Source organism: Ursus maritimus, unplaced genomic scaffold (genome assembly GCF_017311325.1).
Source record: "Ursus maritimus isolate PB19 unplaced genomic scaffold, ASM1731132v1 scaffold_1, whole genome shotgun sequence".
Classification (NCBI taxonomy): Eukaryota; Metazoa; Chordata; class Mammalia; order Carnivora; family Ursidae; genus Ursus; species Ursus maritimus.
In genome coordinates this window covers 28,584,640-28,602,538 of record NW_024423343.1, presented here as the reverse complement: position 1 = coordinate 28,602,538, position 17,899 = coordinate 28,584,640, and the positions used below count along the sequence as shown (strand labels likewise).

The window sequence follows — 17,899 nt, the reverse complement described above, 5'->3', positions numbered from 1 at the left end:
ACCATGGCCCTGCCACACTTTAATTTAGGTCTGCTAGTCTCATTTGTTCACTAGGGAGTAAGCGTCCGTTGTTGAAGCTACCCAGTTCGTGGTCACTTGTTACAGCAGGCCTGGGACATGAAGGCATATGTTACACACAACATTTATAAGGTCGTTGTGTTTTTAAGATGTGATTTCTTTAGCATTCTTATGAGATGTTTTATTTAGAAGGACACACTGAACTTGGCAGTTTCTCTTGTCAATAATTTCATTTAGAAATGATAAAATGTGGATTATAGTCATCAATATTCAATAGCAATTCAGTTTTAACAAATATTTTTAAAATTTTAAAAAAGATTTTATTTACTTATTCGGGGGAGAGAGACAGTACGAGAGAGCACACGAGCAGGGGGTAAGGGCAGAGGGAGAGGGAGATGTGGGGCTTGATCCCAGAGCCCCAGGATCAGACGCTTAATCTCCTGAGCCACCCAGGTGCCCCAACAAATATTTTAATTGTCTTTTAGTAGCAGCTCAATAAAACATCACATCGAAAAGATTACCTGATTGATAGGGCTGAAAACTGATCAAATCTCCAAGTGCAACAAGTTTCTCCTGTTGAAAAATTTTATAATCAGAGAAGTAAATGACCACAATTGCTAATTTAATCAATCTTCAATAGAAAAACAATTTGGGTCTTGATTTTTAAGTAACCAACAAATATTTTTAACATGCCAGACATTACATAACCTAATGAGTAGCGTTTTTCTGTTGATGTCTTCAAACTCTTACTGCCTCCTGACTGTTTTTAGGAAGAGGATGCAGATTGAACCCACAGAAAATCAGTGTATGCCTTGGCCCAGAGGAATCAGTTTACGGTCATTATCAAATCAGCGCTCTCGTATCGATTCGGACATTACCTGAATGAGATCACTTGTCATTCTGGTCATTATTTGTTCACTGATTTCAATATCTTCGAGATCTGTAAGAACTACCCAAGTTCCATTCTCAAATTTCACAGGCATAGAAAAGACGATCCCTTCAGGAATACCAAACTGGCCTGTAGTGAGCAAATAGGAAGCAAAGCAAAATGAAAGCACTCAGAACAACAAACCCTTCATGTTCAGCATTGTAGAAAAGGACAGAGATCATACATGATTTTTAATTGTGATGGTGAACTAAATTTCTGAGAATTCCTCTCCCGGGAGGATTGAAACACTTACTCTGGAAGTACTGACTGAGCATCTCTCCAGGTTCTGACAACTCTCTTGTCTGTGTTTCTCTCTGAAAGAAGAACCACTGCTCCCTCTTGTTACCCTCTCTGTCCCCTCTGGCTTGGTTCAGACCCCCTGCCTGTGCCTCAGGGGCTCATGTCTTTCTCTGCCATTTTGTCTAGACTCCTTTTTTTCCTGCTCCCTTTGGCCTTTCCTTGCCCTCTTGGTAGTCCAAGACCCCAAGATATTTGTCCACCTGGCCTTGCACTCTTCTAGCCTGCTGCAGTGGTCCCATAGCTACGGTGTGAGGCCTGGGTTAGGAGGGAGAGGGGCTGGGGAAGTTGATGATTTCCCAGGAGCTCCCAGGGCCCAGTTTGGATGTGTTGCAAATAAAAAGATGGACAATACTTACTACTAACTGTGCAACATTCAGATAAAATTGCCCCCCCTTTTGTGCCTCAATCAAATGAGAAAATTATTCTTGCCATTCTAGTCATCAAAAATGTTGTCAGTAGAACAAAAATGTGAGGATAGTCAAGAAACCAGGACCTAAAAGGCCTTTCCTTAGAGGACATCTGAGGTTCTCTGTTCACTCTCTTTTTTTATCTGTAAAGAGCCAGCCTTATGAGTGGACAACCTAAGAGAGTCTACCTACATGGCTTCAGGAAGACAGTGATTACATGCCCTTCATGTCCAATATTGCATTGTTTATTGGTGAACTCCTACAGGGATTAATTAAACTGTTACCAAATCAAGATAAGGTTTTAAATGTCTATTACCCTAAAAAAGTAACATATTGATTTGATTCACCTTATTCGTTAAAAGCGTGCTCATGCACCTTCCTGCAATTGAAACAAGATTCGTAGAGTGTCTAACCATGAAGTAGCAATGGGAAGATCCAGCCAAAGCCCTGCCCTCAGGGTGCACGCCCTCTAACGGAGGGGACTTATGCACTTAACCATACCACCAATGAGAGCAGGCTGGAATGTGCTCTCTGATGGAGGAAAAAAATGCTATTCCCGTACGGAGGAGAGACAGATGAATTCTGACTTGGGGGACTTGGGGGACTTGGGGGAGATCTCCTTGAGCTGCACTGTCGACACTGGAATACCAGGGAGGATGGTGGTTCCCCTAACAGCATAAGGAACATAAGAGATCAAATCAGACAGGAAGACAATGAGTTCAGTTTGGTGTATGTCGGTCTGGGTCTGAGGTGACAGTGTCATGTCCAAGTGGCAGTGTTTCATAGGCTACAGCTCAGCAGAGAGGCCCAGGCGGGAAGCTTTAGCTGTGAATGAGTTTGCACAAGGAGAAAGTAAAACACAAAGGGAAGAGAGGATTTAGATCGAACCCACAGAACACAGAGCATCAACTCTTCTCTCTTCCCTACTCTTCAAGAATGGTAGAAGTCCTCTGAGATAGTTTTTAGCAGATGAAAGCGGTAAGGTTGTAAAACTGCATATACAGTATCTGCGGCTGGAGAGCAAGCTTTCCACATTCCCACTGGCGCCCTAAGATCGGCGTCTTGACGTGCCCTTCGTATCCCGACCCTGCGTCTTTGCCGCCGTGGCTCCTGAGAGATGATCTTTCCACACTAGACTGCCAGGTAAACACTAACTCAGACTTGAAGGCTTCCTGGAGAGTCACCTCCTTATTGAAGTCCGTCCTGATTGCTCCTGCCATCTGCCTCAAATCGACCTTGCTTTCCCTTCCTCAGCTGGGATACAGTGAGAACGGCTTAGCGGAACTCTGGAGTTTCTATAGCCAGCTCTTCTTCCCTCTGCTCTAGGTCTCCTGTAGGCAGTGGCCAGGTCTAATCCCTGTGTGTTCCCTGCACATTCACACAAAACATCGCAGAATTTCTGAATGGCTGAGTGAGTGCATGAATGAATAAGCGAGTATGGAAATGTGGGAGTCCAGACAGCTTACAGACCAGGTAAGGCAGAGGCGGGGACGCAGAAGCAGGAGCACGAGGTATACGGGGAGGTTTGAAAGTAATCCAAGATAAAAAAAAAAAAAAAAAAAAAAAAAAAAAAAAACCACTAGCAAATTTACCTTCACTTAATACTCCTAAAGACACGATCTCCCCAGGCGGTGAGCCTTGGTACCAGTATTTCAACGTAGTGGCGATACTGTGTGCAGCTAAAATGGCTCCGAATTGTTTTCCCGTGGCCGTCTGCTTTTGAAGAGTTTCCACATATTGTCTGTTTACCCACTCACTATAAGGAGAGAAAGAAACGATTTTATAACAGAGGGAGAAATGGGAATAAAATAATGTTCCTTGGGTCAATGGATCTCAGTATAAGAAATCATCTCCATAAAAGAGAAATATGACTGCCTGTGTACCTTCCTTCTTCAAGCTTCTTCAATCCTGTAAAAAGTCAGTCGAAAAGCCACGAAATATCACAGAAAGGAATCCCAAAGTGTCAAACGAAAAACATGATAATAGAAATATGGAACACAGAAAAGTGGTCAGACTGCAAGAACAGTTACTCTCATTACGAAGAATTTATTCCATATAGACGTTATCTTGGAACCAGTGGTATCCTTCATTCTAAAGAAAAGGATGTTCCAAGACATTGAATTATGCACATTGAGAACTGGGGCAATACTAAGTTGTTATCATCTAAAGTTTAAATTCAGGGAGTAGTCCAGCTGGACTAGAGCGGGTGATAGAGGGCTGCCCCTGCTAAGCCAGTGCCTACAGCCCCAGGAGACACTGCCCTTAGCAGAGGAAGCACGTGCCAGGGGGGTGGGCTCAGGGCGTGTCATTCCTGGGCATGGATGAAGCGCCTCTGGCCGGAGGAAGAGGCACAGAAAGGAAATGCTACAGCTGGAAAAGGGCTGCAAAGGTTAGAAAGATGCTTCAGAGCCGCTCTTCTCCCCTCATAAAGGTAGTGCTGACTGCAGTGGGGAGGTTCTTGGGGCTTGGCCTGTACTAAGCCATTTCATCTTCCCAACCACCCTGTAAGGCCCACACTATGGGACCATTTCCACTTTGCAGATGAAAAGCCTGAGGCACAGAGTGGTGAAGTAACATCTCTAAAGTCACACAGCTACAACGTGGCCATTTGAGAATCCCAACCCAGGCAGCTTGATTCCAGAGACCTTGCTCTTCCCCAGTCCTCGGTGCTGTCTCTCCTGAGACAGAACACCCAGCATGGCCTGGGCCTGCTCACCATCTTAATTCCTTATTCTTTTTTTTTTTTTTTTTTTAAAGATTTTATTTGTTTATTTGACTGGATAGAGACAGCCAGCGAGAGAGGGAACACAAGCAGGGGGAGTGGGAGAGGAAGAAGCAAGCTCCCAGCGGAGGAGCCTGATGTGGGGCTCGATCCCATAATGCCGGGATCACGCCCTGAGCCGAAGGCAGACGCTTAACCGCTGTGCCACCCAGGCGCCCCTTAATTCCTTATTCTTGAAAATGTTTCCACCGATTTCAATTGGGATCTCTCTCTCTGTGTTAAATAAGACTCACTTTGCAGATGCTTGCTTTAGAGATAAATTTAAAGTAATATGTGAGCTACTTTAAGGATAGTCTGAAATACAAAAATTCATAATTGCAAAATCAAATATACTGGGCGTGGGGATTGACCAGTTGCGATTCTATAGAATTTTCTGTATCTTCAATAGAGCACATAAACAAAGGTGAGTGTGAACAATGTCGATGCCACGTTATTTTTGTACAAAGATTTCTAAGATGATTTAAAGGCTCATAACAACTATTATGTATGTATCCAACATTGTGAGTATACTTCACTTAAAAATATACCATACCTATCAAACACCAAGCTCAAAACAGGACGTGAATAGTTAGGAGGTCCCCAAATAGCACTCTCATATCTGTAAATCTTGGCTTTTCTCAGATCAATGTAGTTGTTTCCACTAATATTACCCCAAACTATCACATTTTTGATGCCTGTGAAGAAAAAGAAATTTAAAATTAACATAATAATGAGCATTAATTTAAAAAATTGCCCGTAGTCTATTTTTTGTCTGTGTGTTTGTTTCAGGATTGATCTTTTTGCTATAAAATGATCTAAGTTTATGTTTCCCCCGAATGTACAAACGACATGGATGATTTCCTGAATCGACAGGGTTTGGCAATTCCTACTCATGCTCATATGTAGGCCACATGAGTGCATTTAAGAAATACTGCAGTGCTCCCTCAAAGACATTGCTACTGAAAATTATACCACTGGTGTGGTCCTAACTTAACCACTCTGCTTGCCACTAGGAGAACTTTTTCTCTGCTTTGGTTCTGACAAAGAGTTCTTGATTCTAGACTGGAATAGATATTTGGGCAAAGCACTTAACTCCTGGGTGGGTTTCATTTCCTGCAGAAGGCGGGTGTTATAATAAGAGGCCCCCAGGTACATGCAAACCAACAAGTAATTGAATTAGCTTCTCTGTGTGAGGCACTTTTAGGTGGAAGGTTAAGAAGGAAATAGCCCAAATCCTCGCAACGCTCTAGGGGTGGAGGGGAGTGGGTAAGAAAGCAACTACTATACAAAGTGACATGTACCGTGAAGGAAAATAAGAGGATAGGGGTTAGAGAGAAATAGGGATTAAAATTTAATGTGATTCTGAAACTGTGGATCTTCTAGGAATGTTGTATCTGAAGTGAAAATAAATAATTTTATTGATTTTTAACTTATTTGCTTAAAGACTTAATTATCTTCCAAGATCATACCACTTCCTACACTTTAAATTCTACTGTTGTGCATGAGGTAAGATTGCTGTTTGGTTTCAAGTAACAGAATATCCTTCTGACTTGGCTCAACTAGGAGGAGTTCGCTTTTCTCAGACAATAACAAGCTGAGGTAGGCAGTAACACTGGTGCATGCTCAGTGGCTCAAAGATGCTATTCTCTTGGCCTGTCCCTCATGGTCCTAAAACAGCTGCAGCAGCTCCAAGTATCACACTCTCACACGATTGTGCTCAAAGGCAGGTAGTAGGGAAAAGAATTTTTCTTATCAGACTTGAGGCTCTAGATAGCTCTGCTAGAGAAAATCACAGTGGACATCTGCTATTTTTCCTCCTAACATTTCTTCCTACTGTTTTTCTTTAACAGCATCCCAGTTTTCCTTTAAAAAACTACCCTTTCTTAATTTCAGTCCATATGGTTTGGGTGGGGCTGTCCTCGCCCCTCAGGTCTATCAATAGGCATGAGTCCCAGATTCCAGACTCCTCGCCAGGATGATTGATTTGGAGATGGGCAAATGGCCCAAGCCTGGCCAATGAGATATTATCCTGCTACTTTTATACATTTGAGAGAGCAAGCCCTCTTTCTACGGGGCAAGCGAAGCTATGAATGTATGAGTCTGGAGACATCAGTGGCCACATTGCCACTTTGTACAGAGAGCCTGCCTGAGAATTAAACCAATGCTAAAGAAAGCAGGGCCGAGTGATGGGTCAAGAGAGAGCGCAAGCCAGTCCTGACATCATCGTTAGAGCCCCAGCATCCATCTATGCCTGAAAGAAGATCTCTCTCTGACTACCGTCGCTTCGAGTGGACCTCCTGTCTCTTGCAACAGAAAGAGTTCAGACCAAGCCAATGCACATGGTCTGAGAAACAGGCCTATGTGTGAACTGAACTCAAGGGATATCCTGGAAACACCTGCTACTCTCTTGGCATCTGGACTCTTCTCTGAATGACTCTCCTTGATGCTTTTCTGATTTCAGGTCCCTTTGCTCAACTGGCTTTGTTGGGGCGGAGTTTCTCATTGCTGCTCTGCAGACCACTCCAATCGACTGCTGTCCCTCCAAAGTCTCTCTTTCCTCTGCCCAACGTCTCTCCGTTTCTCTTTCTTCTGCTTCTCATATGCTTTATTGGCTTTGGGTACAGGAGAGCTTACAGTTTACAGCACCACCACACTCACACGAGAGCAGCTTTCTGGCTGAAGGCCCCCACCTTGTTTTAAATTTTGTAACACTGCCTCTTCTTGGCACTTTGATCAGCGAATCAGAAATCTTTTGTGATAAAACAGTGTCTACATATCTGTCTATAAGGTTGGGACAGAGATAAAAATGATTAGAAAATGTTTTCCTTTCCTACTGAATAATTTTATAGCAATTTGGCTAAGGTAATCACTGAGCCTGGGGGTGAGGCACTGAAGATTTTTGTGCAAGAATACCAGAAGTGATGGTTCTAGGGCCTCGCTGTAAAGCAGTGGGTGATACAGCTCTTGCTATAATGTGTTAGGGGCTGCCTGAAGTCCATGATGGCCCCGATTTAGAGCCTGCTAGGCTCACATTTCAGCGTTTCCCCATCGTCTTGAGAGAACGCCTTGCACCTCTCTGCGTTCTCAGTGGGCTCTGCTGCATCTGCTTCATCTAAAGGCACGAACTCTAAAATTTGTCAAAGATGATAAACATTTTCAAATACAGCACTCCCCTTTTAAACTCAACAATCCCTTTTCTGCTCCAGTCTCATGCTCATGTGGTACCAGTTCCAAGACTAGTGGCGCGCAGAAACTGATCAGCTAGCAGAACCCTGTGGACAAGTTCAACACCCTTGCAAGTGTTCACCATCACGTGGGTGGAAATGGGGTGGAGGCAACTTACGCACGCCCCTGATGATTTCTTTTTAAAAAACACCGATTACCTTAGTTGATGATTATTATGGAAAATCGAAACATTAGGTTTCAAATTATACATTTTTAAAATGATGGACAAAGTCAGCCTGCCACGAAAAACAGTAAAAAAACAATGTTTGCACCGTAGTCAAATCACACAGTAAGGAGTTCTTTGTATCTGCTTCATACTTTCTAGTCCAGATATCCAGAATAATCCTAAAGGGAACGGTGTTCTTCCTAGCGGCTCTGAAATGATGTTGTTGAGAACCAGAACCAGAACCAGAACCAGAAGCTCACTCACATGAGGGGGTTGTTCTCAGTTTTCTGGCCAGCACAGCTCTGGCTCGGCCTTCCACGCCCAGTGCCACGGCGATGATGTTGTGGGCCACGTTTGGGGCGTATCTCATAAGCAGAACCGTTTTCAGATTCACAAATGTTTTCCCTCCCACAATAACTCGGACGGAGTCGTGAGCATTTTTCTCGATCAGGTACCCATAGAGCCGGCACAGAGGAAGCCTGCTTCGGATGCAGTCTTCTAGAGTGTGTACCTCCTGGTCTGTGACCTCGTCCAGGACGATGATCACGTGGGCCTGGCGGAAGGCGTCCTCCACTCGGGTGCAGATGGAGACACTCCGGAGCAAGGGGGCCACCAAGTCCCGAGTCTCTGTCACGATCATGTGGAGATTTTCTTCTGTCTGCTTATTGTCAAGTAGATTCAGGCTAACTTCCGTGTGCATTCCAAATACTTCGCCGCTTGTCAAGATGGGAATTAGGTGGTAGCAGGCAGGAGCAGATGCGCTAATAAAAATGCAAAGCCGGATGATGAATGGTTAAATCTTTTGCTCCTGCTAAGCCTTTATTGTTAACAGATATTTCTGCAGGTGCATTAATAGGGTGGTTTAATATCTTCAATAGGCATACAGAACCGCATAGACTTTTTAAGGCAAGAAAGCAAAAGTTGAGCAAAAAAATTCTTACTGCTAATCCCTTGCTCTGGCCATCTGAAAACAATATCCAAATAACAAACTCCCTGTTTAAAAGACTTTTCAAATAAAACAGAATATGCAGAAAGCAACATTAAAAGAATGGTGTCACAGTACTCTAATTAGTTTACATTTTCTTTTAAAAAGGTAAAGAGATAAGTTTTCTTTAACCACAGCTCTTTTCTACTTTACACCCTCATCTACAAAGTAATGACACTTTTTGGGAAAGGACTATCTTTTCTAATTCCTTGCAAAGAAGCCTAGGATCAGCATAGGCTAGCTATCCCGTATCTGTACCCGTAATTCGGCAAGTATCTGGGTACTCTATAGCTTGGCTACCAATCGAGAGGTGTCATGACCCTGACAGGAGTTTGGAAACGCATCTGGGCATTTTTGATGTTCACAATGGGTTTGGGGAGGGGTTCAATGAGGGTTTCAACAGTATCTGTACCATTTGAATCCTTTAAAAACATCTAACGGAGAGGTAATATTTATTAAATCTGGGTGTGGGGTTCATGTTTATGCTTATTATATCATGCTTAATTCTTTTCTGTATTGAACTATTTCATAACAAATAATTTTTCTAGAAAAGCATGAATATTAGGATGCATGCAGGTGTAGTAAGAAAGAAGGGCAGTGTGAGAGACACAGTGGGGGGGGGGATAGAGAGAGAGCAAGAAGAACAGCAAGAGACACTGAGAGAAAGATGGAGTGCAGAGACAAAAGTTGCTAACGAAGACTGAACGCGGTGAGGAGCAAGAGGGGAGAAAGAGGAAGAGGGAGCAAGACTGAGGTGTAGTCTAAACCCTGACAGGTTTGTTTTCTGCTTTTTCTAAGTTTTGACTGCCGAGGAGGTATCCACTTCAAAGGTGGCCATCTGGAACAAACACACAGCCAGCCACACCGCTAAGCAGCCAGGGGCACTCCCACACTGAGGCTCAGTTGTCCTAGAGACCTCTCAGGTCAATAACTGGCCAGCTGGGCTGCTTGTTGCTTCTCTCTCCAAGCTTTAAATTTCCACTCCTAGTGAGTGAGCCGATGAAACCTAAGTCCCCCACTCTCAACCCCAGTGAAAGCAGAGCGCTGGGCCCATGTGTGCTCACATGTTCTCTCTCTCCCCTCACCGGTGACTTCACTGTGTGGCTCCAGGGGTGTCAAGTAATTTCCAGGATGTGGAAGTAACAAACCCCTTTTCCCCACATCTCCTGATGGGAGATTGGATGGTTATTGCTGAGGGTGTCTTGCAAATGTAATGAGAACCACAGGCTGGTCCAGCCACAACGTTGGTTACTGAGGTGGGGACACAACACGAGGTTAGCTCCAGCGAGTGGGAAAGAGGGGGAGGGCAGCAGGCCATGAGACCAGAGTGGGGCGAGGAGAAAGAAAGTGAGGGAACGGGAAGGAAAGGCGGCAGGGCAAAGAGCAAGAAGGCAAGCAGCCGACAGCATGAGAGACACAGAGAGAGGGGACAAGAGCTGGAGACAGCGTTGTCGAAGTAATGACCTTTGCTATACAGCTGCTCTTAGATTTCGTGTGTGTGTGTATACATACACCTATAATCTAAAACTTAAATATGAAGCTACATTGGGGGATATGTATGTATATATTCACATATCGATACATGTACATGTCTATACGTACGAATCTCAAACTTGACATTCAGATGTTCTTCCATCATGGACTTAATCCCACATTATTGTCCTTTCTAAATATAACACCCACTCTCATGAATCTTGGAGTTTGACTGTCCCACCTGGTGATCCAGACCTGCAAGGGGTGGATGAGATCTTTCCTGGTTTCTTCCTCCAGTTCTTTTTCTGTGTGTGTCTCCAGGTTCTCTTGAGCAATTACCTTCATCAGCTCAGTGGTCATGCTAGAGGTAACACCATAGTAAAGCTAAATATTAGGAAAGAAAAAGTCAACACTGACAATGATTATAATGGAAAGTTCTTGTTTAAAGCCAGAATAGAATAAAGAGAGCAGAGAGAATACTTTGGAAAGCAAGACATTTGAACAACAATGTGAGAGAATGGTAATGTTTTGAGCAGACGAACCAACTAAATCCATATACCTGGGCGTATTCCAGGAACTCGTTATATCCTCCCAAAAGCAACGCCGCTCCTCCACGATCCAACAGCTCTCTCCAGATGATGGGGGACTTTTTGTGACTCCACTTATTCTTTTCACACAGATCTTTTAACCACTCCTATTGAATGATATTCCAAGAGAAGTCATCCATTGAATCTGTCTCAGAATTCAGTTCCATACTTCAGAATTTAAACACGAACTAGCTTGTTTTTTTTTTTTACTACCACTGAGAATACATAATAAAATTAAGATATTTTTACACTGTATAATGTAAATAGAGAAAAGAGTGGTGAATGAAGTAACAAGTTAATCAAATACGAAAGACTATTCTTCAAATTCGGTGACCAAATAAAGGTACTGAGGGTTGCTTTCTTTGCTGAGGAGACTGGGAATGCAAGTGGTTAGCTTAAAAGAGAAGCCAAGTCTTCCAACTTACCTGATTTCAAAAAAAATTCAACTGGTTCTTCCCTTGATCTTCTATGTGAGATATTTCCAGTCTTAGGGCCACATAAATTTGATATTGCTGTCCAAATATGTGGGTATTGTTTGTCATTCTGACTGAATTAATGAGCTAAAAGTTATCTGTGGATTTCTAATAGTATTCATTAGAGAAAGCTTAAATCATCATTATCTGGTTTGTGTAGATCAGGCCTTTCAACAACAAGAGCTGAGTAGAGACAGAGAGCAACAATCTTGTGAGTAAAGTACATGACAGCATTCTTGTCATTGGAGGCATGTGTAATGAGGCTACCTTACACGTAAAATCTTAGACGTTAATTTCTCTTGATGATGTTGAAGATCTCTCTGCCTTTATCTTCCCTTAAAGCAAATAATGCTGCTGTGAGGATTCCACCACGGTTCCCCTAGTCATTACACAGCCTGACCAGTGAAGTGCCAGGCCTCTGGAGTGAAGGGACTCTGCCCTCAAAGACCTTCAGCACCAAGTGGGGCATGTTGATGTCTTGGTAAGACTGGGGAAATACGTACAGGACTGGACTCTGAGGGTACAGAACCAAGAGTGGAATGTAAAGTTGGACGAGGGAGAATTTATCAATATAAATCACCCTTCTGCAACTCAAGGGTGCATATCCTGGCAAGCACCTCAGAAGACAGTGGTAACACATTGCTAGGACAGCTCTCCAAAGCTTGGAGAAAGTGATGGTTCACGTGAGATGAAACAGAAATGCCAGGACGTCCACAGAAGACAATGGAAGAAGCAATCAAAAAGCTTAGAAAAATGGGCACGCTGGAGTGGGTATGCTACCATGGAAGGCTGGAAACCTACCAGTCCAATATGTTCTCCAGAAGGGCCTGGAGGACACTACATTCATTAAAATGATAAGAACTGCACTGGTGATAGGTTCTCAGCATCACGGAGAAGCCTGGTGTGGCTGCCCATCCGAGGCCAGGGCTATTAAAGGACATGTTGTTATAGAGCTGGACTCCCTGATAGAATCAGGGATGATAGAATCCTGAAATAAAAGAGGCCAGCGGCAGTGCCCACCAGAGAACATCGATTGTGATAAAAGCACGGAACAACCCAGCAGATAAGGTGACTTAGCTGAAGGCACAATGGACTCACAAAAGAGACAGAGGTTATGCTACGGACCTAGATACAAGCCACCACTCACCAAAGCTGATCGAGCCATTGTTGCTGCTAAATGTCCAATGTTCTGGCAACAGAGACCAACACTGACCCCCTGACAATGGCACTATCCCTCAAAGACACTAACCAGCCTCTTGGGGGCAAGTTGATTACATTTCACCCCTTCTACCCTAGAAAGGGCAGTAATTCATCTTGACTGAAATCAACATATATTCTGGGCAAAGAACTGCCTTTTCTGCTTATAGGTCTTTGGCCAGCCCAGGAGCATACAGAATGTTCAACCTAGCAACATGGGATTCTGCATAACATCACTTTGAACCACTCTGGAGTAAAGCGTGTGTGGGACTGGGCACGTAACCATGGGATGCACTGGCCCTATCATATATCACATCACCTAGCAGCCTGATAGAGGGATAGGACAGTCCACTGAAGGTGCTTAGACGTTGCTGCCTTGTAAGGATACAGCTCTGTCTTTCAGGATGCAATATACACCATGAGTCAATATAGGGCTTTCCCCACTAGGTGATACATGAATCCAGGAACCAAGGGATGGAATTGAGTGATCCCGCTTACCATCACTCCCAGTGACCCACTTGGAGAATTTGTGCTTCCCCAAGCCCACTTAACTCTAGATTCTATGGGTCTGGAGGTGCTAAATTCCGGAGGTGCAAGGGTGTTTCTATCAGGAAGAGTTCCATTAAACGTGAAGCTTTGGCTGCTGCTTGGTCCCTTTGAGCTCCTGTGCCAAAAGACAGCAGTCAAGTAAAGGAGTTACCATCCTAGAAGAAGTACCTGGCCCTGCTGATCAGGGGCATGTGGCCAGGAAAGAATATTTGGCATCCAGGTGATCCACTGGGGCCTTCTTGGTACTGCCTTGCTCAATTTTGACAGCAAATGTACACGTGCCGCAGTCACATCCAGTCACATCCTGGGAGACTAGGACTCTGACCCCTGAGGATACAGGTCTGGGTCATCACACCTCATAAGTCACCTAGACCAGCAGAGGGTGAGGACGATTGACATTGGATCATAGACAAGAATGGTGATGAGTGTCAGTGAAGCCCTAAAATGATATGCGGTGGAGACTATGGTTCCTTTCACTGATGATCGTCTTGTCAAGTTGCCCCAGGGAAGATGCCACCCAGAACCCCAGAAGAGCTGCTCCCAGACAGTATGAACTTCTTATATGGAGCGTGTAGATCCCAAAGGCACAACAACTGGTGAGCTGTAGCAGGTCCTGTCATATGTTGTTCAGATTCCCCCTTTCTGAGGGGAGACCGAGATACTCATTCTCTGGGTCACCAGGCGTACTTACTGCTGAAGGCTCAGTGTTGAGTCTCTCTCTAGGAACTGACCTCAGAGAGGTTTCCTTGCCCAGAGTTAAGTCCCCTGCCCAAGGGCAGCCTGCATCCAAGGACTGTTAGTTGTGTCAGTACAAAAGCCCTGCCCCCTTGCATGTATTTGGGGTATCTCTGAAGGGCCAGCCCAGCTTCCGAGGTCAGGGCTGGCTGAGCCCTCTGTTGCAGTGGCACGGTGGTTCAACCTCTCCCGTTGCACAACACTGCTGTCCTCACTCCTTCCCAGGGCATTGTTCCCAAGAGCACGCCCCAGTAAAGGAAACTCCTTTCCCCAAACCTCTGTCTGTTTGTGGGGAAACACAGTCCCAAAGAAGGGTATTTCAAATAAGCAAGTGTGTCACATCGTTAGAAATCAAATGAAGGAGAATGAAAAGGATAATAAAGGTTAAAAGGATAATATAGGTTACCTGGATTCTTGGGAGAAAAAAAACAGCTAAATTTACTCTACTGATTGGTTAGGGCCTCATTTGTTTTACTAGGTACAAGGAAAAAAAAAAACATATAATGTTCTGAGACTACTAAAAGGAATTAATTTTATTAGTGTTAAAATATCAGCAGTACATGAACATTCATTATTGGAAGCCCATCTGATACACTGGCTAACATTTCATTAAATCAGAACACATTTTTGTGAGTGTGTGTGTTTAACAAACAACAAAGGCTTCTTACCTCCCAAACACGAGGATGTTGTGTAATTTTATGTACCCGAAAATCAGGAAGATTCTTTTGTAAGTAGTCTGCTAGGAGTTCTGCTTTAGCATAATATGGGCAATCTGCTCTACCTAAAAGAGTTCAAATTTGCAACATTTTTTAATACCACACAGAAACTATCATGCAGTTATAAGTGTCATATAATTACAGAATTATTCATATAGGTATGATATATTTTATAACATAGAATTATAGTATCAACTGCCACCATATAAACTTCTGATTTTTATCAACAGTAGTAAAAATAAAGTTATCTCACAGGAGGTCAGAATCTTAAGGAATAAAACGTGGAAAGAAGAAAAGGTTACTGGATATTTACTCTCCACCAGTAGTTTGCTAGACCTCACGTTCTCTAAGGGGCTGCGATACTACTAACTAAGCATGAACTACTAATAATGGACTACCCATTAGTAGCCACTAAAAGGCAAAGCATGAAGTGAGGAGTGATGGTAAAATCACAGGTGGATTTGATATGTGTTGAGGGGGGTGGTACCACGGGGGAGGAGAAGCTGAGGGAGAGAGAAAAGTCTGGGATAACTCCTAGTTTCTGGCTTGGGTAGATGATCCTGCACTTAACTGGACAGAAACCACAGGTAAGATGTTTGATTACAGACACGTGCAGCTCGAGGTAGGTGTAGCCCATCTCAGGGGATATGCCCAGCAGGTGGCTGTACCTAGGAGTCTGAAGCGCAGGCCCCATGTAAGGGCCTGAGAGACAGATTTTGCAGCCGTCAGCACACAGGAAGTTAAAGCCACCAGAGTAGATGGATTGGGTGTCTGATGGGAGCAGAAGGGGCAGGGGCCAAGCGTAGATCCCGCTCTGCAACAGTCTTCCCCAGTTACTCCCAATCATGAGTCCTTCCACTTCATGGCGACGTCTACATCATCAACCCTCTCAACCACTCCCTGTTAGCCTCCCTGTTTCGTTCAAATCCATGGTTCATGAATTCAAACCACAGTCTGGCTCAGGTTTTAAATTATCTTGCCCCACTACGTTTCTGGCAAATCAGCCTGGTGAAAGCCTCTCACCCTGGATGAATGCAGTTACCTGCCTTTTCTGTTGTTGGGTTCCATCTGCTAGGCACCCCTGGAGAAACATGGTAGAAGCAAGCAGAGAAGCGCCATTATAAATTCATGGTCACTAGCCTCAACTGGCCTTCAACTCTGCCAGAACATCCTTCTTATCAGCACTCTCTTCTCTTCTCCACAATTTCCATTCCAAACGTGGCCCACTGCTTGCAAACCTCTTCTTTCTCTCCATTTTCCCACACTGTCAGAAGAGATAACCTTACTTTCTACAAAACCAAAACCAAATCAAGCATGCCTGGGAGGCTCAGTCGGTTAAGCATCTACCTTCAGCTCAGGTCATGATCCCAGGGTTCTGGAGTTGAGTCCTGCATCTGGCTCCTTGCTCAGTGGGGAGCCTGCTTCTCCCCTGCCTGCTGATCCCCCTGCTTGTGCTCTCTCCCTCACTCTCTGACATAAAAAATAAATAAAAATCTTTTAAAAAAAAGAGTGATCCAAAAGCAAAACCAAATCATACAAAATGGTATCATTTGGGAAATCCCCTAACCTCCTGCCATCATACCTACAAGCCTGTCTGCATCTGGACTCATCCTTTCCTTCTTTCTCCCATTCATGGGAGATGGCTCCTACCTCCTGTCCCGCTCTAACCTCACCACTTAGGCTCTGAACACCACCCTCTTGCTCCTTCAGAACTGCCACCAACTCTGCTTAATTGGTTAACCTCTCTTTAAGCATCTTATTCCTATTTTTAATGGTCCTTTTCCATCCTATTTAAACATAGTCAAGTTACATTTAAGTTTCTCCTGTCTTAAGAAACAAAAAGCCTATGTCCCTCTCTAGCTATTGCGTTCTACCTGTCTTCTTCTATTAAGACTTTTTGAGAGAGTTCTCTACACTTGCCATCTCCAGTTCTTCACTTCCATTTACTTCCCATTCGCCTGCAATCTGGCTTTAACCACAGTTCTCTAGCGTGGTATCAAGGACCTCCATGTCACTACATCCAATGGATACATTTTGATCCTTTTCTTGTAGACACTTTCTTGTTGGCATCTGCCTTCTATTCTTCTGAAACACTCACTATGGTGGAGTCATTCTTAAGGTTTTCATCCTACTTCTCTGGTCATTCTTACTATACTTTGTACATTCTTACTTCTTTATTGATCCACTAAAACGTTAGCACCCTTCAAGGCATCTTCATACTCTATGCATTCTTGCTGGCTGATCTCCACCACTCCCTGGGTTCAAGTAGCAATCTGAACATCCACTTCAGAACTATCGCTTTATATAGATATTTATATCTTCCTGTATTTTTCCATCTCCCTCTGAATGTCTCATAGACACTCAGCATGTCTAGGACAGATTTTGCCACAACTCTCCCACCGAATTTGCTCCTTCTCTTATGTTCTTTATGTTCAGTTATTTAAGAGAATTAAGAGTATCCAGAGTATTAAGCCTACTTTTCCACTTTTTTTTTTCAATGACTCATCTACCCACTTTTCCAAACCACTGGTGGGAAAAAATTTTAACTCTTTCTTCTCCTTTGCCTTCCTCCACCCAGATATTTAGTTCTATGACTTCTGCCTCCCTAATGTCTCTCCAGTCCACTCGGTTCCTTCCATTTCCATTGCTTACCGTCCTAGGCCAGGCTACCACTATCTCCTTCCTGGACTACTGCAACTAACTGGGGTCTTGGCATCTAATCTTTCTCTTCCCATAGAGAATACCATTCAGATAAAATGCAAATTTGATTATGTCCTCTCCTTCCACAAGCCTTCTATGTACGTTGGATAAAGTCTGAAATACTGAATATGGCTCACAAGAATCTATATTTAATCCTGGCCTCAGCCTATGATACTCTCTTTCTTGTACCCTTTGCTACAATCCTACTAAATCTATCTCCATTTTCTAGCTTTCCTCATTTCAACCCCAGTCCCTGCCACCTATGTGTTAATCACTCTCTTCTTCCCTACCTGCTTTCTGCTAGGTAACTCTGCTTAAAAACCCACTCCCTCCAGGAAGCCTTTGCCTGACCAAAGGCTCCTGCCACTGCTCCTATAGAACCTGCCCTGCCACTGGCCCACAGACAACATTCTTTGTAAGTGTCTGTATCACTGCCTTCCCAGCATATACTCAGTCAGTGCTCAAAAATGTTCTTCTGAATGAATAAAGAAGCAAAGGAAATAGATTTCCAAGCAAATGGGAGATGTCAATTGTGTTAATGCATCTGAAAGTTCCAATAAGGACTGGACAGCTTCTGTATAAGTCATTGGTGACTCTGGTGAAGGCCATTTCTGAAAGGAGGCAGAAGTAGAAGCCGGATTGAGCAGAAGAAGGACCTGAAGATACAAAGGCAGTCTAC

The 17,899-nt window shown here is 43.8% G+C and overlaps 1 protein-coding gene across 1 annotated transcript; it reads right to left on the bottom strand.

The window, feature by feature from the left end:
• Positions 1-443: 443 nt before the first annotated feature.
• MDH1B (malate dehydrogenase 1B) lies at positions 444-10,647 on the bottom strand. The gene is made up of 6 exons (XM_008687414.2): positions 10,505-10,647; positions 8,070-8,566; positions 4,968-5,109; positions 3,246-3,409; positions 897-1,036; positions 444-591 (listed from the first exon to the last, which is right to left on the bottom strand). The coding sequence occupies exons 1-6, from the start codon at positions 10,621-10,623 to the stop codon at positions 511-513; spliced, it is 1,143 nt and encodes a 380-aa protein (XP_008685636.2). The 5' UTR covers positions 10,624-10,647; the 3' UTR covers positions 444-510.
• Between the last annotated feature and the right edge of the window lie 7,252 nt (positions 10,648-17,899).